This window comes from Acomys minous (genome assembly GCF_964271855.1).
Source record: "Acomys minous genome assembly, chromosome: 19".
NCBI lineage: Eukaryota > Metazoa > Chordata > Mammalia > Rodentia > Muridae > Acomys > Acomys minous.
Window position 1 is genome coordinate 64049156 of NC_140499.1, and position 20383 is coordinate 64069538.

General features: G+C 49.5%; 1 protein-coding gene across 1 annotated transcript; it reads left to right on the forward strand.

Moving 5' to 3' along the window:
• The first annotated feature begins 3416 nt into the window (after positions 1–3416).
• Positions 3417–16205, forward strand: FLG (filaggrin). Its single transcript, XM_084769551.1, has 3 exons — positions 3417–3501; positions 5253–5411; positions 5995–16205. Exons 2-3 carry the CDS (start codon positions 5274–5276, stop codon positions 15544–15546), a joined length of 9690 nt encoding a protein of 3229 aa, XP_084625677.1. The 5' UTR covers positions 3417–3501; positions 5253–5273; the 3' UTR covers positions 15547–16205.
• The last annotated feature ends 4178 nt before the right edge of the window (positions 16206–20383 follow it).

The following is a 20383-nucleotide window of genomic DNA, read 5'->3' on the forward strand; positions in this document are numbered from 1 at the left end:
AGGGTGAAAAAAGAATTTTTCTTAGACAAAGTTCTCATTCATGTACTTGAGTTCTACCTATTCTAACGCTATACAACACTGGACAGCAAACCTGAAACCTTTTTCTGTCTGACAGCTACCCCCATAACCAAAGATACTGACATCTATCCATGGTCAATCCAGACATCAATCCAGCTAAGCCTGTTCTCTTTAATACTTATCTACCTAACTGAAGTATTTGTTTCAAGTTTCCCACAGCCTGAATGAAATATGATCACCAGAAGTGAACAAAATACTACAGAAATAATCTGATATATGCCAAATAAAGAGGACCACCATGGACATTGTTTTGGTTAATCTGCTTCTTTTAGCACAGCCTGCCATTGCACTGTACACTGGCTGTCACACCACTGCACTGTACACTGGCTGTCACACTACTGCACTGTACACTGGCTGTCACACCACTGCCACTGTATACTGGCTGCCACACCACTGCACTGTACACTGGCAGTCACACCACTGCACTGTACACTGGCAGTCACACCACTGCACTGTACACTGGCAGTCACACCACTGCACTGTACACTGGCAGTCACACCACTGCACTGTACACTGGCTGTCACACCACTGCACTGTACACTGGCAGTCACACCACTGCACTGTACACTGGCAGTCACACCACTGCACTGTACACTGGCTGTCACACCACTGCCACTGTATACTGGCTGTCACACCACTGCACTGTACACTGGCTGTCACACCACTGCCACTGTACACTGGCAGTCACACCACTGCACTGTACACTGGCAGTCACACCACTGCACTGTACACTGGCTGTCACACCACTGCACTGTACACTGGCTGTCATACCACTGCACTGTACACTGGCTGTCACATCACTGCACTGTACACTGGCAGTCACACCACTGCACTGTACACTGGCTGTCACACCACTGCACTGTACACTGGCTGTCACACCACTGCCACTGTCACAATAAAACTTCTTTCCTTGTGGATCTGCAATGTCTTTGTGGAGTTTGATTTAGAATCAAAATTAGCCCTTTTTACCTTTTATTTTATAACATTTCAACCCTTGGTGCTTCATGCTGAAAATATCCTTGAAACTTTACTCTAAAAAAAAAATCTGCTGTCTTTTTACATAGTCATCCAAGTTATTGATGAAAGACATCAGCTACAGCATAGTTATAAATGTCATCCTGGACCGTACCATCAGGGATTCCTTCCCATACTGACATGAGCCTATAGGATTTGAGACGTCTGACCACTAAAATACCATGTCTTTGGGTGCCTGGCTTGCCACTCTTTGTCTTTACCTCCCTCGCTCTCCCACCCACAATCACTTAGTCCTTCAATTGCTCTTGGAATGATTTCCACAGATAAGTTTGTTCAGGAATTGCAGGAACTTGTGGAAGAAATGAGAACTATAAATAAAGCTGGTTTTTAAAAAAGGAGGAAAATTTCAAGCAGCATGAAGTGGTAGAAATAGGAGCCTGGGTGACCTGGGACTGAGTCCTCCCTGCTCACCTTACCACTATCAGTTCTCTCATCTCTGAAATAGGGATAATAGTAATGACATCACAGGGTTGCTCTAAGGCTAAGGAGTAATGCATTGGAAATCTTAGCACATTCTTATCACACAGCGAGTACACAATAGAGATTAGTTTTATGATTAGCACTGTTACACCATATTAAGACACAAAGGCACAATAACTGCTGGCACACAAAGAAGATTACACCCAAAAACTAAAAAATGAAAAAAGACCTGTGTTTAGACATTTTATGTCTAAAATGAAAAGAGCCAGTAGTCTACAGAAATTAGGAATGAGGACATTAAACATTGTAAAGGACATTAAAATATTGTATTTTCAAATCTAAGCAATATTGGCAATTCCCTTGTTTGATCTTCTTTTCTCATGTTTCAGACATGGTTAACAGGACCCAAGAAAACAAAACAGGATTCAGACACAATCAGTGACAAAATTAAAAGAAACAGAGAATTCAGAACAGGGCACAGACACTTAACTAAGTAATTAGAATAAAATATTTTTGTAACTGGTAAACCTAGCATGTGCGAGAAATGGCAACTTCTCTGCAGGTGACAAATATGTTTCTATGCATGAGGTGACAATTCAAGAAGACCCTAAGGATGACTGAAGTTAAAACTGAGGGACTCTCACATAGTGAGGACATTATGGCAGGATTGGTTTCTTTAACATGACTTTTCTACAATGTTTGTGGAGCAAGAGAGGAATCTGAAGGATATCAGTGCATGTATAGTTGGGAAGAGGCTTTTATGTCAAGTAAAGGGATTTAGAATTCTTCAGGTAAGGAGCCTGCGCAAAGAATGAAATTACAAGCTGGAACAAAAAACAAATAAAAGAAATGGATGAGTTGTGATATATATTACAGAAACCCAACTGACCAATGTTATGGTCCAGAACTAAAAACTGTCACAGGAGATGTAGAATGGACCTCTATTTTAAAAAAATGTCTAAAAGCAATATACATTATGTGGTATAAGCATGGGAGATAGGAAAAATAAAAAACGACTTAGTCTAATTTGAGGTGTTCAATGGATGAAGATGTCATTAACCAATGGGCGGACTTCTGGAAGAGAGAGTATTTTGGTAAGAGATACAATAGAGTTCAATTTTAAACAATATAAACTGAGGTATTGAGGAGACATCCAAATGGAAATACAGTTAGTTTGGTATACTACTGTAGAAATCCAAAGGGAGATCTAGGATATAGGTCTTCTGTATGTTTTCAGAAATAATAGGAATAACAGTTACCCCCATCTTCCTCACAAACCCATCCACACTGGCCAGGAGACTCTATGTGTGAGTTACCTGGAAGGGCACCTCAGTGCAACAACCCTGAAACCCTGGCATACATAAGGATTTTGATCAATACATTTGCATTTCTAGTGATGACAACTTCTAACTCAAGAGCTCACATTCTTTTTCCACTTTGAAAAATCAAAATTAATGTGACTGTCTTTTCTCCAATTATTATAGGATGGATGTTCCAGAGATGACATTTATGGCTAAAAGGGGCATGGAGGTAGGCACTGCACTTGCGTTGAATTTTATATACATGCATGCATATCTTTTTTTTTTTCCTAGAAACAAGGCAAAATCCATTTACACTTACCAGGTCAAATTGGGAGCTACAAAAACATAGATATGGGCCCTGCATCCATGGACCTCTAGTAAAGACCCTTTCAGAAAATTGCCATGGGACTTATGTAAGTCCAAATATGGAACTTGCTAAAAACAAGTACACATGAGTACGTGAGGAAGTTGGGAAGTAAACAAATGTCACTGGAGAAACAGAGGTGGAGATATGGGTGGATATGGGTTTGGTTAGGAATGAATCAGACCATCCCACAGAGAGTGGCTCCTCCCTGGATGGACTTACCATATAAAAAGGCCGTTCACTCAGCCTGCAGCACCCAGCAAGCTCCTTCAGCTTCATTCGCTCCTTCATCCTCGCCACAAGGTAAGGGGGGAATACGCTCACTTTGCCAGATCAGTGCTCAGACAAGTGGCAGCCTGCCTAGATGCGCACTCTCGGGGAATAGGTTTAAATATTCAGATATTTTCATTTGTGTTTACTGTCACTATCATTGAAAGCTCATACATATGTGATTTTCTTTCTGTTAAGTCCCCTTAAATGCTCCCTTCACATGGCTGGGTTTGTCCATGTTTTCGCTCACTACGGCCCCTTCTCTTTGCCAAGTGCTGCTGCCATTGGCACTGACCTCACATCAGGGAGTTAGACAGATTAAATATGTGAGAAGTTTACATTTACTTGTTAGGTTTCATAACTCAACCCATTGTATGAGTGCTGAGAATTATTATTATTATTATTATTATTATTATTATTATTATTATATTATACATTAAAATTTCCTCACATATTTATTCTTTTAATTGCTCCTCATTCTTTACTGATTCTCAGTGTTCCCAACTGGGATTATCCTTTAATTTTTAACTTTTTCATTATAGTATCTGCCTCGTGATAAGTTATTTTCCAGTTTGAATACAAACCACAACAAACTATCTTAATCTTTATAGCTTGGCAGTAACCACACACACGCACACACACATACACACACACATACACACACATACACACATACACAGACATACACACACACGCACACACACATACACACACACATACACAGACATACATACACACACATACACACACGCACACACACATACATACCCACATACACATACATACACACACATACACACATACACACATACACATACACAGACATACACACACACACATACACACACACATACACACACATACATACACACACATACACACACACGTACACACACATACATACCCACATACACATACATACACACACACATATATACACACACACACACATCATTGTTCTTAAAAGAAGGGCCAATCCAAAGCAATCAAATAAACTATTGAACAAAGTGACATTTTAGTAAACAATCAATTTGAACATTTTCTAACAGGAACCATCATTTTATTACATTAAGAGCAAAATGCACCAATGTTCTACTAGGTCTCAGATCATTCTACCTGAGCAATCTCTATCTCTCACTTTAACTTACATTAATTATGTATTTACTGACTGTCATTTTGAATGCTTCATAAGGCTTAAATTGATTTCTTCTAATTATTATGGATAATAATAAGCTATATATTTAAATAAATCAGGGCAAAAATTAGCAAACACTTCATTTTGGCCAAAACTCAAAGGTCTATAATGCCTTAAGAGAGATTACTATAATCATATTTGAAAATTTTATGTTACCCATAGTACTTTGGTTTTGTCTGTTATGAAAGTCTAAGAGTCATCGTTGTAAAGCTTTTATATAAAATAACTTACTATATTTATTGATATCCTGTTATTTTCTGATCACTGAGAAGATCAGCAACTGAGCTTTTAAAGAGCAAGCCAGAAAGAAAAACCAGTTCACCAAAGGGGACTAATTTGCCTAGAATACACTGATGTACAAGAGGTTAAGAAGCTAGTATTGTAGTATTTAAAACACTCAAATCGGCAATGTGACTTACAAAAGTTACCCAATGTTTCACTCTGTAGACATTAGGAAAAGTTGTCCATGAGCCAGTTTCATTTTTAAACTGTAGTGCTATGGGTTTAAAGTATAAATAATAATTATAATAATAAATAGACTGTATAAAATAAAAGTAAAGAAGAAATGAACTTTGTTTTGATTTTCTAGGTACATCTATACTACTGAAAGATGTCCACTCTCCTGGAAAGCATCACCAACATGATTGGAATATTCCAACAATACTCAAAGAATGATAAGGAGAAAGACACACTGAGCAAAAAGGAGCTGAAGAAACTTCTGGAAGTAGAACTACGGGCAGTCCTGAAGGTGAGAAATATACAAAAAAAACAAAAAACAAAAAACAAAAGAAAGAAAGAAAGACAAGATTTTCTGTTAATGAACAATTATCTAACCAAAGATTGTACAAAAAAATACTTTGTGAAGGAAATAGCAAATATTCAGGGATACAAAACAGACTGAGCTTTCTTTAAACATGTACCTATGTTATTTATACAGAGACAACAAATGTGAAGGATACTATCAATATTTAATTATGAAAAAAGAGTGCCAGTAACTAAAGTTTTCATGGTATTTTCCAGCACATCAAGAATGTTACTAGAGTATACTCAGACAAACTGAAATTAAGAAATGGATAAAATTTTGACTCATGAATTGAACTAAAGAGTAATTGACAATGGGAACCTCAGTCATGAATTCAAGCTGATAACAAAAACTTAGTGCATGTACTATACCACTTGTAAACAGAAATAAAAGGTGATAAACTACTACAAAAAAAACTGAATGATTTGGCACATATTTTCTTTATAAGACATTATAAATTAATTCTGCATTTGAATAGACCAATTAAAAAGGGCTGATACGAAAAATTAACTCCTTGAAATTATTGCAGAACCCAGATGACGAAAACATTGCAGAAGTCTTCATGCAAATCCTGGATGTGGACCACAATGAGAAAATAGATTTCACGGAGTATTTACTGATGGTGTTAAAGTTGGCACAGGCGTATTATGAGTCAACGCAGAAGAAGAGCGTCCAAGGATGGGAAACAAAGAAAAGAAGGAGAAACGGTCATGATAAAGGACTAAGGGAAGATGAAGATGAAGTGGAAGAAGAAGGGAGGCACGGATCTAGTCACGGTAGAGACGGTGAAATAGATAAAAGGGGGAGATCGAAAAGTCCAAAAGGAAGGGGAGGAAATAAGCATGGATCAGGCAGTACAAATAACAAAAAGGACAAAAAGAACCACCGAGAATCAAAAAAAAATGGACACCGTCATAATTCAAAGAAAAGGCAACTGGGTCAGGAAAGAGACAGCGAGGTAGAATCTGAGGTATATAACTTGTATTATGACGAACACCAGCACCCCGAATTTGAGCACGAGCACGAGGAGGGCCACGGGCACGAGCACGCAGAGTCCAGCCACAGACAGCAGCGGTCCAGTGACAGAGCACCTCGTGGAGTCCGAGGAGGACAGGAGGGGGACAGCGCCGGGGTTGGTGGCTCTGGACAAGGCAACAGCTCCTCTGGATTCCAGGCTGGGTCCTCCCAAGGAAGGTCCAGATCCAGTGCTAGAGAGAGCCGACAGTCCGGCAGGGAGCATGAGGTGGACAGCTCTGAGCACGTCCAGTCTGGAAGGCGCCAGGACAGCGGCCACGGACGCTCAGGACCCAGCCCCAGAAGGGTCCAGGAAGACCACCATGGGCAGGAAGCAGACCGCCCTGGACACCAGGGCTCAAATCGAAGCCATGTAGGCTTCGAGTCCTCCCGTGCCCAGGGAGGCCACCAACAGTCTCAAGACAGTGCCAGGCACCAGGGTGACTCTCACAGGCAGAGCCCAAGATCAGGCCCCAGAGAAAGACAGGAGTTCCCTGAGGGCCGGCAGTCCCACGACAGCAACAGACAGGCCTCATCCCGAAGGGAGAGAGGCCAGGAGGGCCGCGCCAGCTATGCCAGCGACAGCGAGGTCCACTCCGAAGTGGAAGTCGGACACGGCCATCAACCCTCATCCGGCAGGAGGAGCGTGTCCAGGTCAGGGTTCCATGGAGGACAGGAGGTTGACAGCTCGGCGCACTCCGGGGCCAGTCAAGGCCGGGCATCCGGCAGTGGGAGCGGAAGGTCCGTGTCCGGATCCCGTGGCAGGGAAGCTCAGGGTAGCCATCGCAGTGCTGAGCAGTTCTCAGACAGCCGCAGGCACTCCGCTCAGCAGAGGTTTGAAGACTCCAGCGACAGTCAGTCCAGCGACAGCGAGGGCCACTCCCAAGTCTCTGAAGGCCAAGCAGTGGGAGGCCAGGGTCGGTCCCCAGTCGTCCACAGGCAGCAGCAGAGACACTCTGCGGGCCAACAGGGCTCTGGACCCTACCCGGTGTACTACTACAAATACGAGCCCGAGCACGAGCACGAGGAGGGGCACCAGCACAGGCACGAGCACGAGGAGGGCCACGGGCACGAGCACGCAGAGTCCAGCCACAGACAGCAGCGGTCCAGTGACAGAGCACCTCGTGGTGTCCGAGAAGGACAGGAGGGGGACAGCGCCAGGGTTGGTGGCTCTGGACAAGGCCACAGCTCCTCTGGATTCCAGGCTGGGTATTCCCAAGGAAGGTCCAGATCCAGTGCTAGAGAGAGCCGACAGTCAGGCAGGGAGCATGAGGTGGACAGCTCTGAGCACGTCCAGTCTGGAAGGCGCCAGGACAGCGGCCACGGACGCTCAGGACCCAGCCCCAGAAGGGTCCAGGAAGACCACCATGGGCAGGAAGCAGACCGCGCTGGACACCAGGGCTCAAATCGAGGCCACGTAGGCTTCGAGTCCTCCCGTGCCCAGGGAGGCCACCAACAGTTCCAAGACAGTGCCAGGCACCAGGGTGACTCTCACAGGCAGAGCCCAAGATCAGGCCCCAGAGGAAGACAGGAGTTCCCTGAGGGCCGGCAGTCCCATGACAGCCACAGACAGGCCTCATCCCGAAGGGAGAGAGGCCAGGAGGGCCGCGCCAGCTATGCCAGCGACAGCGAGGTCCACTCCGAAGTAGAAGTCGGACACGGCCATCAACCCTCATCCGGCAGGAGGAGCGTGTCCAGGTCAGGGTTCCATGGAGGACAGGAGGTTGACAGCTCGGCGCACTCCGGGGCAAGTCAAGGCCGGGCATCCGGCAGTGGGAGCGGAAGGTCCGTGTCCGGATCCCATGGCAGGGAAGCTCAGGGTAGCCATCGCAGTGCTGAGCAGTTCTCAGACAGCCCCAGGCACTCCGCTCAGCAGAGGTTTGAAGGCTCCAGCGACAGTCAGTCCAGCGACAGCGAGGGCCACTCCCAAGTCTCTGAAGGCCAAGCAGTGGGAGGCCAGGGTCGGTCCCCAGCCGTCCACAGGCAGCAGCAGAGACACTCTGCGGGCCAACAGGGCTCTGGACCCTACCCGGTGTACTACTACAAATACGAGCCCGAGCACGAGCACGAGGAGGGGCACCAGCACAGGCACGAGCACGAGGAGGGCCACGGGCACGAGCACGCAGAGTCCAGCCACAGACAGCAGCGGTCCAGTGACAGAGCACCTCGTGGTGTCCGAGAAGGACAGGAGGGGGACAGCGCCAGGGTTGGTGGCTCTGGACAAGGCCACAGCTCCTCTGGATTCCAGGCTGGGTCCTCCCAAGGAAGGTCCAGATCCAGTGCTAGAGAGAGCCGACAGTCCGGCAGGGAGCATGAGGTGGACAGCTCTGAGCACGTCCAGTCTGGAAGGCGCCAGGACAGCGGCCACGGACGCTCAGGACCCAGCCCCAGAAGGGTCCAGGAAGACCACCATGGGCAGGAAGCAGACCGCACTGGACACCAGGGCTCAAATCGAAGCCATGTAGGCTTCGAGTCCTCCCGTGCCCAGGGAGGCCACCAACAGTCTCAAGACAGTGCCAGGCACCAGGGTGACTCTCACAGGCAGAGCCCAAGATCAGGCCCCAGAGGAAGACAGGAGTTCCCTGAGGGCCGGCAGTCCCATGACAGCAACAGGCAGGCCTCATCCAGGAGGGAGAGAGGCCAGGAGGGCCGCGCCAGCTATGCCAGCGACAGCGAGGTCCACTCCGAAGTGGATGTCGGACACAGCCATCAACCCTCATCCAGCAGGAGGAGCGTGTCCAGGTCAGGGTTCCATGGAGGACAGGAGGTGGACAGCTCGGTGCACTCCGGGGCCAGTCAAGGCCGGGCATCCGGCAGTGGGAGCGGAAGGTCCGTGTCCGGATCCCGTGGCAGGGAAGCTCAGGGTAGCCATCGCAGTGCTGAGCAGTTCTCAGACAGCCCCAGGCACTCCGCTCAGCAGAGGTTTGAAGGCTCCAGCGACAGTCAGTCCAGCGACAGCGAGGGCCACTCCCAAGTCTCTGAAGGCCAAGCAGTGGGAGGCCAGGGTCGGTCCCCAGCCGTCCACAGGCAGCAGCAGAGACACTCTGCGGGCCAACAGGGCTCTGGACCCTACCCGGTGTACTACTACAAATACGAGCCCGAGCACGAGCACGAGGAGGGGCACCAGCACAGGCACGAGCACGAGGATGGGCATGGACACGAGCACGAGGAGGGCCACGGGCACGAGCACTCAGAGTCCAGCCACAGACAGCAGCGGTCCAGTGACAGAGCACCTCGTGGAGTCCGAGGAGGACAGGAGGGGGACAGCGCAGGGGTTGGCGGCTCTGGACAAGGCCACAGCTCCTCTGGATTCCAGGCTGGGTCCTCCCAAGGAAGGTCCAGATCCAGTGCTAGAGAGAGCCGACAGTCCGGCAGGGAGCATGAGGTGGACAGCTCTGAGCACGTCCAGTCTGGAAGGCGCCAGGACAGCGGCCACGGACGCTCAGGACCCAGCCCCAGAAGGGTCCAGGAAGACCACCATGGGCAGGAAGCAGACCGCCCTGGACACCAGGGCTCAAATCGAGGCCACGTAGGCTTCGAGTCCTCCCGTGCCCAGGGAGGCCACCAACAGTTCCAAGACAGCGCCAGGCACCAGGGTGACTCTCACAGGCAGAGCCCAAGATCAGGCCCCAGAGGAAGACAGGAGTTCCCTGAGGGCCGGCAGTCCCACGACAGCAACAGACAGGCCTCATCCCGAAGGGAGAGAGGCCAGGAGGGCCGCGCCAGCTATGCCAGCGACAGCGAGGTCCACTCCGAAGTAGAAGTCGGACACGGCCATCAACCCTCATCCGGCAGGAGGAGCGTGTCCAGGTCAGGGTTCCATGGAGGACAGGAGGTTGACAGCTCGGCGCACTCCGGGGCAAGTCAAGGCCGGGCATCCGGCAGTGGGAGCGGAAGGTCCGTGTCCGGATCCCATGGCAGGGAAGCTCAGGGTAGCCATCGCAGTGCTGAGCAGTTCTCAGACAGCCGCAGGCACTCCGCTCAGCAGAGGTTTGAAGGCTCCAGCGACAGTCAGTCCAGCGACAGCGAGGGCCACTCCCAAGTCTCTGAAGGCCAAGCAGTGGGAGGCCAGGGTCGGTCCCCAGCCGTCCACAGGCAGCAGCAGAGACACTCTGCGGGCCAACAGGGCTCTGGACCCTACCCGGTGTACTACTACAAATACGAGCCCGAGCACGAGCACGAGGAGGGGCACCAGCACAGGCACGAGCACGAGGAGGGCCACGGGCACGAGCACGCAGAGTCCAGCCACAGACAGCAGCGGTCCAGTGACAGAGCACCTCGTGGAGTCCGAGAAGGACAGGAGGGGGACAGCGCCAGGGTTGGTGGCTCTGGACAAGGCCACAGCTCCTCTGGATTCCAGGCTGGGTCCTCCCAAGGAAGGTCCAGATCCAGTGCTAGAGAGAGCCGACAGTCCGGCAGGGAGCATGAGGTGGACAGCTCTGAGCACGTCCAGTCTGGAAGGCGCCAGGACAGCGGCCACGGACGCTCAGGACCCAGCCCCAGAAGGGTCCAGGAAGACCACCATGGGCAGGAAGCAGACCGCCCTGGACACCAGGGCTCAAATCGAGGCCACGTAGGCTTCGAGTCCTCCCGTGCCCAGGGAGGCCACCAACAGTTCCAAGACAGTGCCAGGCACCAGGGTGACTCTCACAGGCAGAGCCCAAGATCAGGCCCCAGAGGAAGACAGGAGTTCCCTGAGGGCCGGCAGTCCCACGACAGCAACAGGCAGGCCTCATCCCGAAGGGAGAGAGGCCAGGAGGGCCGCGCCAGCTATGCCAGCGACAGCGAGGTCCACTCCGAAGTGGAAGTCGGACACGGCCATCAACCCTCATCCGGCAGGAGGAGCGTGTCCAGGTCAGGGTTCCATGGAGGACAGGAGGTTGACAGCTCGGCGCACTCCGGGGCAAGTCAAGGCCGGGCATCCGGCAGTGGGAGCGGAAGGTCCGTGTCCGGATCCCGTGGCAGGGAAGCTCAGGGTAGCCATCGCAGTGCTGAGCAGTTCTCAGACAGCCGCAGGCACTCCGCTCAGCAGAGGTTTGAAGGCTCCAGCGACAGTCAGTCCAGCGACAGCGAGGGCCACTCCCAAGTCTCTGAAGGCCAAGCAGTGGGAGGCCAGGGTCGGTCCCCAGTCGTCCACAGGCAGCAGCAGAGACACTCTGCGGGCCAACAGGGCTCTGGACCCTACCCGGTGTACTACTACAAATACGAGCCCGAGCACGAGCACGAGGAGGGGCACCAGCACAGGCACGAGCACGAGGAGGGCCACGGGCACGAGCACGCAGAGTCCAGCCACAGACAGCAGCGGTCCAGTGACAGAGCACCTCGTGGTGTCCGAGAAGGACAGGAGGGGGACAGCGCCAGGGTTGGTGGCTCTGGACAAGGCCACAGCTCCTCTGGATTCCAGGCTGGGTCCTCCCAAGGAAGGTCCAGATCCAGTGCTAGAGAGAGCCGACAGTCCGGCAGGGAGCATGAGGTGGACAGCTCTGAGCACGTCCAGTCTGGAAGGCGCCAGGACAGCGGCCACGGACGCTCAGGACCCAGCCCCAGAAGGGTCCAGGAAGACCACCATGGGCAGGAAGCAGACCGCACTGGACACCAGGGCTCAAATCGAAGCCATGTAGGCTTCGAGTCCTCCCGTGCCCAGGGAGGCCACCAACAGTCTCAAGACAGTGCCAGGCACCAGGGTGACTCTCACAGGCAGAGCCCAAGATCAGGCCCCAGAGGAAGACAGGAGTTCCCTGAGGGCCGGCAGTCCCATGACAGCAACAGGCAGGCCTCATCCAGGAGGGAGAGAGGCCAGGAGGGCCGCGCCAGCTATGCCAGCGACAGCGAGGTCCACTCCGAAGTGGATGTCGGACACAGCCATCAACCCTCATCCAGCAGGAGGAGCGTGTCCAGGTCAGGGTTCCATGGAGGACAGGAGGTTGACAGCTCGGCGCACTCCGGGGCCAGTCAAGGCCGGGCATCCGGCAGTGGGAGCGGAAGGTCCGTGTCCGGATCCCGTGGCAGGGAAGCTCAGGGTAGCCATCGCAGTGCTGAGCAGTTCTCAGACAGCCCCAGGCACTCCGCTCAGCAGAGGTTTGAAGGCTCCAGCGACAGTCAGTCCAGCGACAGCGAGGGCCACTCCCAAGTCTCTGAAGGCCAAGCAGTGGGAGGCCAGGGTCGGTCCCCAGTTGTCCACAGGCAGCAGCAGAGACGCTCTGCGGGCCAACAGGGCTCTGGACCCTACCCGGTGTACTACTACAAATACGAGCCCGAGCACGAGCACGAGGAGGGGCACCAGCACAGGCACGAGCACGAGGAGGGCCACGGGCACGAGCACGCAGAGTCCAGCCACAGACAGCAGCGGTCCAGTGACAGAGCACCTCGTGGAGTCCGAGAAGGACAGGAGGGGGACAGCGCCAGGGTTGGTGGCTCTGGACAAGGCCACAGCTCCTCTGGATTCCAGGCTGGGTCCTCCCAAGGAAGGTCCAGATCCAGTGCTAGAGAGAGCCGACAGTCCGGCAGGGAGCATGAGGTGGACAGCTCTGAGCACGTCCAGTCTGGAAGGCGCCAGGACAGCGGCCACGGACGCTCAGGACCCAGCCCCAGAAGGGTCCAGGAAGACCACCATGGGCAGGAAGCAGACCGCACTGGACACCAGGGCTCAAATCGAGGCCACGTAGGCTTCGAGGCCTCCCGTGCCCAGGGAGGCCACCAACAGTCTCAAGACAGCGCCAGGCACCAGGGTGACCCTCACAGGCAGAGCCCAAGATCAGGCCCCAGAGGAAGACAGGAGTTCCCTGAGGGCCGGCAGTCCCACGACAGCAACAGGCAGGCCTCATCCAGGAGGGAGAGAGGCCAGGAGGGCCGCGCCAGCTATGCCAGCGATAGCAAGGTCCACTCCGAAGTGGAAGTCGGACACGGCCATCAACCCTCATCCGGCAGGAGGAGCGTGTCCAGGTCAGGGTTCCATGGAGGACAGGAGGTGGACAGCTCGGTGCACTCCGGGGCCAGTCAAGGCCGGGCATCCGGCAGTGGGAGCGGAAGGTCCGTGTCCGGATCCCGTGGCAGGGAAGCTCAGGGTAGCCATCGCAGTGCTGAGCAGTTCTCAGACAGCCCCAGGCACTCCGCTCAGCAGAGGTTTGAAGGCTCCAGCGACAGTCAGTCCAGCGACAGCGAGGGCCATTCCCAAGTCTCTGAAGGCCAAGCAGTGGGAGGCCAGGGTCGGTCCCCAGCCGTCCACAGGCAGCAGCAGAGACGCTCTGCGGGCCAACAGGGCTCTGGACCCTACCCGGTGTACTACTACAAATACGAGCCCGAGCACGAGCACGAGGAGGGGCACCAGCACAGGCACGAGCACGAGGAGGGCCACGGGCACGAGCACGCAGAGTCCAGCCACAGACAGCAGCGGTCCAGTGACAGAGCACCTCGTGGTGTCCGAGAAGGACAGGAGGGGGACAGCGCCAGGGTTGGTGGCTCTGGACAAGGCCACAGCTCCTCTGGATTCCAGGCTGGGTCCTCCCAAGGAAGGTCCAGATCCAGTGCTAGAGAGAGCCGACAGTCCGGCAGGGAGCATGAGGTGGACAGCTCTGAGCACGTCCAGTCTGGAAGGCGCCAGGACAGCGGCCACGGACGCTCAGGACCCAGCCCCAGAAGGGTCCAGGAAGACCACCATGGGCAGGAAGCAGACCGCCCTGGACACCAGGGCTCAAATCGAAGCCATGTAGGCTTCGAGTCCTCCCGTGCCCAGGGAGGCCACCAACAGTCTCAAGACAGTGCCAGGCACCACGGTGACTCTCACAGGCAGAGCCCAAGATCAGGCCCCAGAGGAAGACAGGAGTTCCCTGAGGGCCGGCAGTCCCACGACAGCAACAGGCAGGCCTCATCCAGGAGGGAGAGAGGCCAGGAGGGCCGCGCCAGCTATGCCAGCGATAGCGAGGTCCACTCCGAAGTGGAAGTCGGACACAGCCATCAACCCTCATCCGGCAGGAGGAGCGTGTCCAGGTCAGGGTTCCATGGAGGACAGGAGGTGGACAGCTCGGTGCACTCCGGGGCCAGTCAAGGCCGGGCATCCGGCAGTGGGAGCGGAAGGTCCGTGTCCGGATCCCGTGGCAGGGAAGCTCAGGGTAGCCATCGCAGTGCTGAGCAGTTCTCAGACAGCCCCAGGCACTCCGCTCAGCAGAGGTTTGAAGGCTCCAGCGACAGTCAGTCCAGCGACAGTGAGGGCCACTCCCAAGTCTCTGAAGGCCAAGCAGTGGGAGGCCAGGGTCGGTCCCCAGCCGTCCACAGGCAGCAGCAGAGACGCTCTGCGGGCCAACAGGGCTCTGGACCCTACCCGGTGTACTACTACAAATACGAGCACGAGCACGAGCACGAGGAGGGGCACCAGCACAGGCACGAGCACGAGGATGGGCATGGACACGAGCACGAGGAGGGCCACGGGCACGAGCACTCAGAGTCCAGCCACAGACAGCAGCGGTCCAGTGACAGAGCACCTCGTGGAGTCCGAGGAGGACAGGAGGGGGACAGCGCAGGGGTTGGTGGCTCTGGACAAGGCCACAGCTCCTCTGGATTCCAGGCTGGGTCCTCCCAAGGAAGGTCCAGATCCAGTGCTAGAGAGAGCCGACAGTCCGGCAGGGAGCATGAGGTGGACAGCTCTGAGCACGTCCAGTCTGGAAGGCGCCAGGACAGCGGCCACGGACGCTCAGGACCCAGCCCCAGAAGGGTCCAGGAAGACCACCATGGGCAGGAAGCAGACCGCGCTGGACACCAGGGCTCAAATCGCGGCCACGTAGGCTTCGAGTCCTCCCGTGCCCAGGGAGGCCACCAACAGTCTCAAGACAGCGCCAGGCACCAGGGTGACTCTCACAGGCAGAGCCCAAGATCAGGCCCCAGAGGAAGACAGGAGTTCCCTGAGGGCCGGCAGTCCCATGACAGCAACAGGCAGGCCTCATCCAGGAGGGAGAGAGGCCAGGAGGGCCGCGCCAGCTATGCCAGCGACAGCGAGGTCCACTCCGAAGTGGAAGTCGGACACAGCCATCAACCCTCATCCGGCAGGAGGAGCGAGTCCAGGTCAGGGTACTAGATGGTGTCTGCTGGGGGCCAGTCAGGAGACAAATCAAGTGATATCAAAACCCTTGAAATTCAGTCAGCTATAAAGATGTTATTACTATTAATGAAACGGAAATATGCAACCAGAAACGTATTCACAATTATGTTGGGATCTCTCTTTTCCTTTTCGTTTCTTGTGGATTGGTGTTTTTTTCTTTGTTGGTTCTTATTTACTCTGGGTGTTTTCTTTTCTGGGTGTTAGTTTCTTTTTAATCTTCAAATATTCTTGCACACATATTTAGTTTTTGTCAATTAGAATATCCTTGGGGACATAAATTTAGGATTTTGAATATTTGATGTTAAAGTTTTTTCTTAGATTCTCTAAAGATTGGTTACTAAGTTTTGTCACCCTGTGAAAATCTAAGGCCATTATTTTGGAGGCCAGGTGTGTCTGGCTGCAGCATGCTCTTAGGATGTGGACCTCGGGTCAAACAGCAGGCGCTCCCAGTGCCTTTTGTATTGGGCATAATAAGAGTAAAATCATTTGTTTAGTAAAAAAGAAAAAGAACGTGCACCTCTGAGGACGCTATATTCCATCTGTCCTTACTTAACAGTCTTTGAAATCACATTGGACATACCAAATTCCCAACAGTAAACTGTACAATAATTGAAAATAAACAATTGACCATCTAATACTGTTTGTCTCTCTTGTGCTTTCTTTTCGTAAATTCCAAGGCTTTTTCTGTATACCAAAACTGCACATTTAAACCTCTATAGAAAGGCAAGATGACCATATAGTAGAGTCTGCTTTGCAATGGCTAATGAAATTAATAATCTACCCATATACTTCTCCCAATAATATTATATCCCAGTGCTATCACTTTACTAAAACAGCTTTCTTTGTGACCACCAGCCCCCAAACTATGACCCTTATTTTATTTATTGTTAGATGAAGCACTATAGCTGGGCAGATTTGTAGCTATTCTAGGTCAACAATACTGGCCTGGCCCATGTCCTGCCATGTGGCCCCTTACCTCTCAAACACACTCTTAGCACTTGTTTTGTGTTCTGTGTGTGGCTTAGGACTTCTTACCTCCTCAGCTTTCTTCTCAGAGTCCCTATCTCTGCCAGGAGTCCTAACTATTCTCTCCTGCCTCTGCTAAAGGCCATTCAGCTCCTTATTCAACCAATCAGAAGATTGTGGAGTTTCAAAATGCCAGATTACATAACAAACTTTCAGTCTATTCAAAGTACAACTTTTTAATTCATGAAAACATTAAAAAAAAAGCCATTGGGTGACAAAGTTCTATTAACATTCCTCGTGCTTCAACAACAAAGCACTTAAAATTTCACAGTTCACTTTTGTTTAGTTAGATTTACATTTTGTGGCATTTATTATTTAATTCAACTATTCATATACTTAAGTGTCTGTGCGAGGTGTGTGACATCACATGAGTCTTGATTATATCAGCAAACACAGTTCCACGTTCTTACAACTCCATCTGGAAAAATCCTTCAGCCATCACCTCAAGCTTTCCCCCTTCGTGCTGAGAAGTAAACTCCTGTGCTGCTGTAAATGCAACTTGTGTTTACAAAAAACAAACAAACAAACAAAAAAACTAGACTATTAAAGTAAAAAGTTCTTCTCAAAAAGAAGAAGAAGGCGGCAATGATGATGATGATGGTGGTGATGATGGTGATGATGATGATGAGAGAACAATGTTTACAAAATACTGAGACAGGAGATTCTTCATAAAAATTACAATACCAAAACCAAGCCTGTACTCAACTCTCTGTGTACAGACATCAGTATGTGAATAATAAAAAGTCAGTCTTTACACAGTGCACAAGTAGATCACTGCAATACCTTATAGATCATTTACTAATGTACTACTTGGCTTTGCCAAATCAAGATCACAAACAGGAATCATTGAAGAAAGAACATACTTCAAAGAAAGTTCTTTCTTACAAAGAACAGGCGGGAACAGAGACATGGTCCTGAGGTACATTTACAGAAGAAAGGAGGAAAGCAAAGGCTTTTCTGTCCTGGCAGAAAACACAGTCATGTTTATCATTAGGCAGTAGGTGAGGACTGAAAAAATGCATTGAGTAAGATATCCACAATGTTCTTTCATTCAAAGGAGCATGTTTACCTCAGAACTGTGCCTGGATGTTATCCCCCAAAATATCAGGCTTGGGAAATCAGTAGGCACCCATCCTCAATTTGCAGATGGCTTTATCACACAAGTAACTTCCTTCAAAATAATCAACAGATACCAAGTCTCCAAATTCTGAGTTCAGTGGTTTCATTATAAGTACACATAGAAACTAGCTTTCTTGAACTTTTACTTAAATAACTCAAGCTGAAGCAATGCCGGTTTGTCAAATTTTAAACGATCTTCAGTGGGGACAGGGATCGAATGAACGGCAGCAAGGCAGCTGTTCTAACTAACCTTGGATTTGTGTCGTGGTACCCCCAGACCCCTAAATGGTGGTTACTTCCCTCCATGAAATGCTGTGCCCTCTAAGACTATAAAACTGCACATTCCCTTGATACCCTATGAACATATACAGGGGGAGGTAATCCCCCTCAGGAACAGTCATAGGGGAGGGGAATAAGGGGAAAATGGGAGGGAGGGAAGAATGGGAGGATACAAGGGATGGGATAACCCTTGAGATGTAACAAGAATAAATTAATAAAGGAGAAAAAAACTGCACATTCCTTAGGTTGCCAGGTCTGATAACTTAGCAATCCTACTACAGACAGACACAGGATATCCCACCCATTTTTCCCAGCTCCTTCAGGCATCTCTTCTGTACAGTTAGTTAGGCCTACATATGTGGTTAGGAATGAAATGCTATGAATTAACAGTATAGACCTGGCTTGGCCAAGGTGGATATATTCATGGGCATCATAACAGGGACAGATAGATATATGTTATACACAGAAATAAACTCTACCTTTTCAGAAAGAGCAACAGTCAACTGAAATTGCTTTCCTTTGTATCCCCGCCCACTCAATGACAGAATTACAATAATAACCTTTTTGTCAACTGACAGAAAATCAGTTTACCCAAAAAAGATGAAACAAGGTTCACTCAAAATATAAGTTTTTCTCTGTCCTCTCGTTCTCTCATGAAATATATGTCCCCCTTCTCAGCTGACTAACTTTCATAACTAAATGAGCAGGGCCACAAAACCCCAGTTAGTACATGAAAAACATTTAGAATTGGACCTGGCAATAATAACCATTCAACAAATATTTCTCATTTCAGGCAAAGTTTAGGCATAGGTTAAATAAAAAGATGAATAATAAAATATTGAGAAAATATATTATTAAAGATGTGCCCATAGTTAAATAGCAAGTAAGTGGTATGTATAAGATTTGAAACCTGGAAACATGTAGCTCAGTAGTAGAGTTTCTAACATGTATAAGCCCTGAAATTAGTCCCTAGTGTGTGAAACAAAAGCAAGAACAAACAAAACAAAAATTTTATCTGAAGACAATTTCTTTGACTAGGAATGGTAGTGCTTGTCTGTAATTTCAGTACTTTGATGTCAGAAGCAGAAAGATAATGTGTTCAAAGCTAGTCTGGACCATATTGCAAATGTCCACACCATTAGGAGAGATAGATGGATGGATGGATGGATAGATAGATAGATAGATAGATAGATAGATAGATGATAGAAAGAGATTAGTTGATTGACAGATGATAGATAGATAGATAGATAGATAGATAGATAGATAAGATAGATTGCGATATCCTTCTTCAAGTTAAAAAATAGATATTAAAAGATTTCCAACCTAATTCTGTCTTTCAAGTCATACGTCTATCACTAAGAAGTATTGTCAACATTCACCTGTCCCAGAAAAATAAAATAAAGAAATAAGTATAGTCATTATTTTGGTATCTTGAAATCTTTGATACTAGGAAGAGCCAATTCTTCAGAGAGGCAGTGATATAAAGAAATTATTGGAAAGGGAAGGAATGAATGCTCTCCAAAGAACCAAACACAAAAAATAGAAACTACTCCTATGAGGAAGCAACAAACAACAACTATCTAACCGGTTCGTCCAGGTTTTTCACATCCATAAGAGTGCTGGCTTGTGTGGGTTCCTGAGATGAGGGCTGGGAATACAGTCTTCGAGAGATATCTTTTGAGAATTAACAAGAGACCAGATCATGCCTGGAACATCTGGGAAGCCAAGGTTGGACTTCCCTTCCCCAGATTTTTGAATAAATAGCAAATAAAAAGTACATTTTGGGATGGTGGGGAGGGAGGGGGCTGGGCTAAGAACAGTATGTAATGTGATTTGAAAAAAAAAAAGGCATGGTCTCACTATGTAGCTTTGGCTGGCATGGAACTCACAATGTAGACCAGGCTGGTCTCAAATTAATAGAGATGTTCCTGCCTCTGCCTTCTGAGTAAGAGTTTAAAAGTATATGTCATCATGTCTGGGTATTACTTGGATTTTCAAAGAATAATTGTTTTAAAGAGAGTGTTGAATTGAAATCTTGGAGTCAGCAGAACACTAAATTTAAAAATGAATAAGTGAAAAAACATATTCCTACAAAAAATAAAATAAATAGTACATTTTGAGTATACAATGAGATGTTTTGATATATGTATACAATTTGAAAAATCACTATAGTCTAGATAAATTTAACATATCAATTACTTCACATAGCTATGTTTACTGGGTGTGTCTGGGGTAGGGACACTTGAGGTATAGCTTCTTAGCAAGCTGTTTACTATCTGGTTAACTTTGTAAACATCTACAGGAAGCTAAACATAGCTTACTTCTGTAATTAACTCAACTAGTAACTAACAAGACCACAGGTGTGACTGATCGGCTACTGACTTGCATT

Excerpts from the sequence above, each read along its gene's own strand:
- FLG (XM_084769551.1), top strand. The coding sequence starts at position 5,274 with ATGTCCACTCTCCTGGAAAGCATCACCAACATGATTGGAATATTCCAA. Across the intron at positions 5,412-5,994 it reads AACTACGGGCAGTCCTGAAG|AACCCAGATGACGAAAACAT; the intron begins GTGAGAAATATA and ends AAATTATTGCAG.